Source organism: Dendrobium catenatum, unplaced genomic scaffold (assembly GCF_001605985.2).
Source record: "Dendrobium catenatum unplaced genomic scaffold, ASM160598v2 fragScaff_scaffold_1038, whole genome shotgun sequence".
In the NCBI taxonomy this organism is placed as follows: Eukaryota; Viridiplantae; Streptophyta; class Magnoliopsida; order Asparagales; family Orchidaceae; genus Dendrobium; species Dendrobium catenatum.
In genome coordinates, this window is record NW_021319500.1 from 2,872,257 (window position 1) to 2,880,069 (window position 7,813).

Sequence of the window (7,813 nt, forward strand, 5' to 3'; positions counted from 1 at the left end):
TATAAAATATTTTTTATTAGATATGAAGATGAATTCAACCGTAACATATACAAACTATCTCACATAACATGCTTTTTTTGTTTTATATAACATGCTTGGTTGCAAGTTGTGCAAACTTTATATTATGTAAAGACAACTAGCTTAAACTCTCCTTGAGAACTATAATTTATGTAGTATATGAATAGTATATGAATTAAAATGCAAATGTGGGTTGGGTTGAGTTGCGAATTTAGCGTGGTTGGGCTATGAATTTGGGCTGATTGGGGCCCGATCCGATTTTCACAACCTTATTTTTTGTGCTAATTTTGATATTTTCAAAGCTTTTGATTCAGTATCTAGAATTTTTTTGCTTTGGAGGATGGCTATTAAAGGCTTCCCTAACAAATTTATTGCCGAGCTAAAAAGGTGTATTGAAGATACGTTCTTTTCTATTTACATTAATTGAAGTTTGTAGGGTTTCTTTAGTTCTTCTTCTGAGCTCAAGCAAGATTGCCCCCTCTCCCATTACTCTCTTTATGCCGTCTTAATGGTTCCTTTTCTGAATACATCAGAGATAATATATGCATCTCTCATCTTCTTTATGAAAATGTCCTCATAATTCTTGGTAAGGCTGTTCAACCTAATATTCAATCTGTTAATAGCATTTTTTTTTCTAGTTTTGGCAATGTGGCTGGCCTCAATATTAATTATTCTAGAAGTTTCATTATGTTCTCTCATAGTTCTTTTGAGTTTAATGATTTTTGTGATATTCTTGGTTTGCCCAGAGTCTATGAATTCTTTAAATATCTAGTGTTCCTATTCCTCCCAAAAAATTTTGGTATATTAGATTTTCAAAGCTTAATTGCTAAAGCTCACTCTTTACTGGATGATTGGAAATCCAAAGCCCTTTCCTTGGTTGGCTGGCTTCAGCTTCTGAAATTTCTCTATATATCTAACACAATTGCTTACTGGATTAAAGGTGTCATTTTACCTAAGGCATGTATTAAACAGATTAACATGCTTAAAGCTCATTTTTTGTATCATGGGGACATTTCAACTAGGAAATTGCATCTTATTGCTTGGAAAAATGCATGTAAGCCGCACTTGCTGAGGACTATTCCATACATCGTGCTTCTCATGAACTTCGCACTCCTTCGAAAGTTCGTCGGTTTGCCACTCATCGACTATGGTTTCAAATTCGATAACTCATCGTTGCTAGCTTGTGCATCCTTCCTCACCATCTCACCGGTCACCACAGTCTCTAAGCATTCCTATTTCTATGTAAGAATTATTTCCCAAACTTACTTAAATTTTTTTTTATTCCTCTTACCTCTACTTCATATATTTCCTTCTTATAACTAACTGGAAGAAATAAGATTCTAGTTAGTTCTGTGTGCAATGGCGTGACTTGTGAGCACAGCTTGATAGCTAGAATATAAAGTCTTTTTAGCACAACCTGAAGCATGTATTGTTAATGAAGAAAATGAGAGAATGTTTTGTTAGAAGAGAATAGAAAGAAAGAAAAATATGGGCTGTATTTGGTTCTGATGTGGTGGGAAGGGAATGGTTGGCAAGTTGCAGGAATTAAAAATGTGTTCTTTTTATTTATTTATTATTGCTGGCATTATATTTTTGTTTGGGACAATTTTCTTATTATTTTTTAAAGTGTAGCAAGAATGCTGTTGGGACGACTTTTTTATTGCTTCTGAAAACGGTGTTTTAGTACAAAAATTAAAAATTTGTACTACAATTCCGTTTTAAAAAGCAATAAAAAGCATCCCAAACGAAACCTTAATTTGATAAGAAATGCAATAAATAAAAGCAGGCACCTTTCAATTTATGAATGTTTGCTGGAAGCAATTATTAGCATTAGTTATCAATATATTTGATATTTTTTTTATTTGTTATGTAGTATTACGTTTTGTATGGGACAATATTTTTGGTGCTTTTTAAAATTGTTTTTTGTACAAAATTTTTTTGAATTAAAAATTTAAGAACTAAAAAGCCATTTTTAAAAGCACAAAAAAGCAATCACAAATGGAGCCTTAATCCTTTAAAGATTTTAGTGATGATCATAAATTAACAAATATCTAATAATTAATGCTTTATATCTTCATAAATTAACAAATATTTAATAACTTATGCTTCATGACTTCAATTAAAAAAAAAAATCATGTTTTATATTTCATGATTATTATTTTTGTTTAAGTTTCAGTCACATTTTTTATATGATTGCATTATTTTTATGTGAATTATTCTATATTTAAATAAAATTAATACTTATTACATTATTCGGTTCAACCCAAGTCGAATCGTTGAATCGTGAACCTCTCATTCTTCCAATTTATTGTCCGGTTAGATTTTCACAATGTTGATATTTATAGGTACAAATCATTTGCCTAAAGTTAAATTAAATTTAAACACAAATTAAATTAAAATAACTATAGAAATAATATATACATTACAAATACTTTAGTTTATACATAGTATTATTTTGAGGCTTAATCAAATTTCTTAACGAATTTATTTATAAGTTTTTGAAACGATATTATTTATGATTATAAATGAGTCTAGCAATGACTTGTTCAAATTTATATATTTAACAATCGAACATCTAAAAAATTATTCAAATTTATTTGATTAGGTAGGCTTCTTTTGGGCTAGTTTTTTAAAAACTTTCTAAAGCAACTTTTCAGTACAAATTGAGAGGAGTTATTACAGAATGCTGTCCAAATGAAGCTTTAGGCTTCGTTTGGGACGACTTTTTTATTGCTTTTAAAAACGGAGTTTTAGTACAAAAATTAAAAAATTTGTACTACAACTCCATTTTAAAAAGCAATAAAAAAGCCGTCCCAAACGAAACCTTAATTTGATAAGAAATGCAATAAATAAAAGCATGCACCTTTCAATTTATGAATGTTTGCTGGAAGCAATTATTAGCATTAGTTATCAATATATTTGATATTTTATTTATTTGTTATGTAGTATTAGGCTTTATTTGGGACAATATTTTTGGTGCTTTTTAAAACTGTTTTTTTGTATAAAAATTTTTTGAATTAAAAATTTAAGAACTAAAAAGCCATTTTATTTATTGATTTATTATTATTGTACGGATTTAGTATTAATGCTACAAGTTTATTGATATTAATATGAATATTGATATTGATACTAACAACATTGTTTAATGATTTACTGTACGTATTGCACCAATACTGTCATCGATACTTATTTGATGCTACTAATGGTATATTGTTGCTATTGTTGTTATTGTTATTGATTTACTATATTATTTATTGATAAATTAATAATGATTATATGATGTACTGAGCATGCGTTTACAATACTTCACTAATACTAATATAAAATTGTGATTACTATTGTTAGTTTACTGTATTGATATTACTGCTCTTGGTTTTTCTACATTGATATGATTTACAATAGCCTTTAGCAATGCTCTGATTTTACCGATCTATATGATTTATTTACTAATTATCATTGATTGATCGATTCAACACATGTATTGGTTTACTAGTTTTCATACTATACTGTTTTACTAGTTCTCATATCATACTGTTGTACCTAATTTCTTTTACAGTGTGAAAACCAGTTAAACAGTACATGTGTTGAATCGATAAACAAATCATCATATCAGTACTGCCAATCAATGACAAACAATAAATAAATCATATAGATCGATAAAACAAAAGCGTCGACAAAGATTATTACAAATCATATCAATGCAATAAATCGGGAGAATTAATATCAATGCAATAAACTAATCGTGAATGTCTCTTATGACTATTGCACCCATCTATCTTATATGTGTGTCCTGAATTTTCATGCAAAGTCAAGATGTTAAGCTCTATATTTCTTCACCGCCGTCAATATTTCAAACACACAACAATTTTCCAACAAAAAATAGAACCAGCTCCACGAGAAGAATATAAAGCTTTGAGTCCTAATTTCATCAAAACGGCAAATTAGAATTTTGCCTCTTACTAAAGAATGACAGCCGCTTAGGTCGGGTTAGGAGGAGGCCGCACGTAAGCCCACCTCCCCGACCGGCCCGTTTGAACGGTCCGCCCGGCCTCAACTACGAGCGACGCCCAGACCAAACCGGCACGTGCAAACCAAATTGGACCCAAGTCCCCGACCGGCCCATCAACTCCCACGTGGCAGAACAGTCACACTAGTCACAGCGTGGATCATAAAAGCGCTCGTAATCTCACTCACCCTGTGGGGCCCACTGACATCTACCGCGCCTCGCGTTTGGCTTTCCTAACCGGTCCGCGTTGGAAACAAGCGCGGCGCAGCCTATCTATAGGATATCCAACTCGTGGTTCTCCTCTGTCGCAATATAAAGCCTGCCACCTAAACAAGATCACGACCGCACAGCCTGCTTTTCCTAGTTACAAAGTAGGAGGCTAGTCGTCACCGGAGGCGATAAAGAGGCCGTGATTACACCGGAGAGAGGCCGGCAATTGAAGATTTCGGCAGCGATGGCAGGGACGGGAGTCTTCAGTGAGATCATTGAAGGGGAGGTGTACAAGTACTACGCCGAGGGGGAGTGGCACAAGTCTAGCTCCGGGAAGTCAGTTCCGATCATTAATCCGACCACACGGAAAACGGAATACAAGGTTCAAGGTAAGAATCGGAGCTCGGATTGGGATTTGGGGGTTTTGGATTTGGGGTTTTGATTTGTTTTTGGTGGAAACTGGGAAATTGGGGAAGCATGCACGCAGGAGGAGGTGAACAAGGTGATGGAGGGGGCGAAGGCGGCTCAAAAGGCTTGGGCGAGGACGCCTCTGTGGAAGAGGGCGGAGCTGTTGCATCGCGCGGCGGCGATATTGAAGGATAACAAGGGGCCGATAGCAGAGTGCCTTGTGAAGGAGATCGCTAAACCTGCCAAGGACGCTGTCACTGAGGTCGGTCCTCTTGCAAATGCTTTGCCTAATTTTCTGCTTCTTGGAGCTGTTTGGAGGCATGTAGGATTCATGGAAATTTGTATTTTATGAATCTTATAGATGAACACCTATGTTAATTATGTGAATGTTAAATTTTAAAAATTTGTTTGATTGTCTATATTTTTAATCTGATTTGACATTTGAAAATTATTTGGATGCCAATAAGGAGTTTTAAATATTTAAATCCTGCATCCTGCGGCTGCTGAAACCCCCCTTATGCAACACATTTTAAACTGTTGTTAGTTAGGAGCTTTTGTTCGAACTTTGAATATGCGATCTTATAAGTTTACATTTAATTCGTACAGAGAAAAAATTTATTAAACTTAGAATCAAGAATTGATGCAGTCTGCTTAGATATATTAGTTGGGAGCTTAGGCTATCAAACAAAAAATGCTGAGCACGAAACTTATATATATGTGATGTATGTATTAGCATTTAATTTGCTGAAAAATCCCTCAAAAAATGTAGAATTGTATTAAATGTATTCTAACTTTTTGCTTAATTCTTCATTTTGTGTGTCTCTGGTTTTAAAAAAAAAAAATTTTGACAGGATTTACGATAAATCTTGACCAAGTCCTTCCTTAAATCCTACACCAAACTGCTTCTAAACCCAAAAAGGCAAAAACCTTAAATCCTACACCAAACTGGTTCTAAACCCAAAAAGGCAAAAAATTTACTTAATGGTGATTTTTTTTCTTGTCTTTATTCTGGAGTTATGTTTCTACAATTCTGGAAAATATTCCGTTCTTTTATCATTTCATTCGTTTCTTTATTATCAAGAAAGTTTATCTTTATTTATTTGGATAAAATCATGTGAAGTTGCTATTACTTAGTACTGCTTTGTCGTTCATTATTATTTTGCTTGCTATGGGAGATATTGTCATTTATGTCAAGTACACAACAAAAACTGAAGGGAAAATTTTTTTTTTTTTTCCTCAGAAGCTCTGTTTTTTTTTTTTTCCTTTCAAATGTGATTTTTATTTCCATTTGTATTGCCATGACAAGGTGGTGCGCTCGGGGGATCTGATATCATATACCGCGGAGGAGGGAGTGAGGATTCTTGGCGAAGGTAAGTTTCTGGTCTCGGACAGTTTTCCTGGGAACGAGCGGAGCAAATACTGCCTGACATCGAAGGTATTGACATCGTATTTTATTTTCGACAAAAATGGACTCTTAAAATACTTCTTTCGTCTGGTTGTGAGATCTCAATAACTCCACTTGAGATGCCTAGTTCTCGCTGATGGTGGACCATTTCACATCATGTTGAGTAAGCGACCAACTTTGTGGAACTACATTGCTGTAAGTGATAACGGTGCAGATGGTAGGTGGTTTGACTACTGAGCTAAATGTCTCATGGAAGTCAAGTCAAGGGCGTTGGTGAAAGCTTTTGCTGAAAGTTATGCTTTGAAACTACGATAAAATCAACAGGAAGACGTTTGATCTTGTTATCCAACAGAATTTGGCATACCAAGCAAGCTCATCTTGATTTGTTGGTTGGGACCTTTGGCTACCAACCAAGAAGTCTTGGGCTCGACTCTTGTGTATGTTATGTGTGTATGAGTTTGCCTTAATTGACCTAAATACCAAAACAAAATTGCATTCCAACAGAGGGGACAAGCTCCCACATGTCGTTATGAACAAAAGGCATCAAACTATTTAGGCATGGCTCAAATTATTGAGGATCTTTGATGGTTTAGGTGGTGGAGGTGGGTTCAAGCTCAGGAGAGAGGGTAATTGGACATGGAGGTTTAGTTTTAGTGTGGGTTTGTGGATTTTGATTTTAGATCGGGAGATAATGGGGTGATGGATGGAAGTGCTAGGAGAGGTTGGAGCTTGGGGCAATACATTATTGCTTGGGTTCTATGGTGAGCTAAAGGAACAATTTGATCACTGTAGATTGCCAAGAATTGGCAGATTGGCTTGGAGTATGTTTCCGCTTTGGGCAATGGAGATAAATTTGCCAACCAATGGTAAAAATTGGTGGGCAAGACATGATCATTAGGAGGCATAACTAGAGTTGGCAAGAGTGACACATGAGGAATAATGAAGTGCTGAGAAAAAGGGGACCCAGGAGAAATCCATGAATGTAGAGCTTCAGGATTGGAGTAGAGATATGGTGATAGATTTGGAGGGGAATATATTTTTGATAAATTTGGCATGTCGGGAGGTGTATATTTGGTGAAACCAATAAAATTTTACATTAAGATTTCAAACTAAAAGTCTTATCATAAACATAGTAAAACACATATACAATATCATAATACTATAACATAACAACTTACAATTAATATTAATTAATAGAAGAAATATACATATGGGGCGAGAACCGTTGATAGAGAAGAAGAGGTAGAAAATTGAGACGAAATAGTAGAGGGGAAGGGGAAAGGAGGCTAGATCGCAAGCTAGAACAAACCCGGGGGTTTTAGATTCCAAAAATCATCACACGTTCATTCCTAAAATTGCCACAAAACAACCTCATTTATAGGGGAAAAAATAATAAATACATGTAGTTAATGCACCTCCTAAATAGCCAATAGGAACACCTGGAAAACTGTTGTAAACATAGACCAAAGGGACAGCCTCTAAGGGGGAAAAATGAAGCATCCACATAGCATAAAGTGGGGTGGGGGGGATTGAAGAAACAACACAGCTGTCAAAGAGGGAGAAACTGAAGCACCAATGGGGGGAAAATCGAAGCATCCAGATAGCAGCCAAGGGACTGCTTGATTACATCAATTCTCCCCAGGTGGAGAATCCTCATCTCCTGATGAGATCGTCCGCATAGAAGGTTTACTTTCACCATCTGCAGATTCCTTTGCATCTTGAGGTGGAACTTCGGCCTGTTGAGTGTTTGACTTACCATTTTTTAT

At 35.1% G+C, this 7,813-nt stretch overlaps 1 protein-coding gene across 1 annotated transcript; it reads left to right on the forward strand.

The window, feature by feature from the left end:
- The first annotated feature begins 4,345 nt into the window (after window positions 1-4,345).
- Window positions 4,346-7,806, forward strand: LOC110093392 (NADP-dependent glyceraldehyde-3-phosphate dehydrogenase). The gene is made up of 3 exons (XM_020818265.2): window positions 4,346-4,623; window positions 4,711-4,904; window positions 5,949-7,806. The coding sequence occupies exons 1-3, from the start codon at window positions 4,479-4,481 to the stop codon at window positions 6,153-6,155; spliced, it is 546 nt and encodes a 181-aa protein (XP_020673924.1). The 5' UTR covers window positions 4,346-4,478; the 3' UTR covers window positions 6,156-7,806.
- The last annotated feature ends 7 nt before the right edge of the window (window positions 7,807-7,813 follow it).

Bases quoted from the DNA above. Each gene is read 5' to 3' on its own strand.
- LOC110093392 (XM_020818265.2), top strand. From the start codon at position 4,479: ATGGCAGGGACGGGAGTCTTCAGTGAGATCATTGAAGGGGAGGTGTAC. The intron at 4,624-4,710 runs GTAAGAATCGGA...AAATTGGGGAAG, and splicing joins AACGGAATACAAGGTTCAAG to CATGCACGCAGGAGGAGGTG. The intron at 4,905-5,948 runs GTCGGTCCTCTT...TGCCATGACAAG, and splicing joins CCAAGGACGCTGTCACTGAG to GTGGTGCGCTCGGGGGATCT.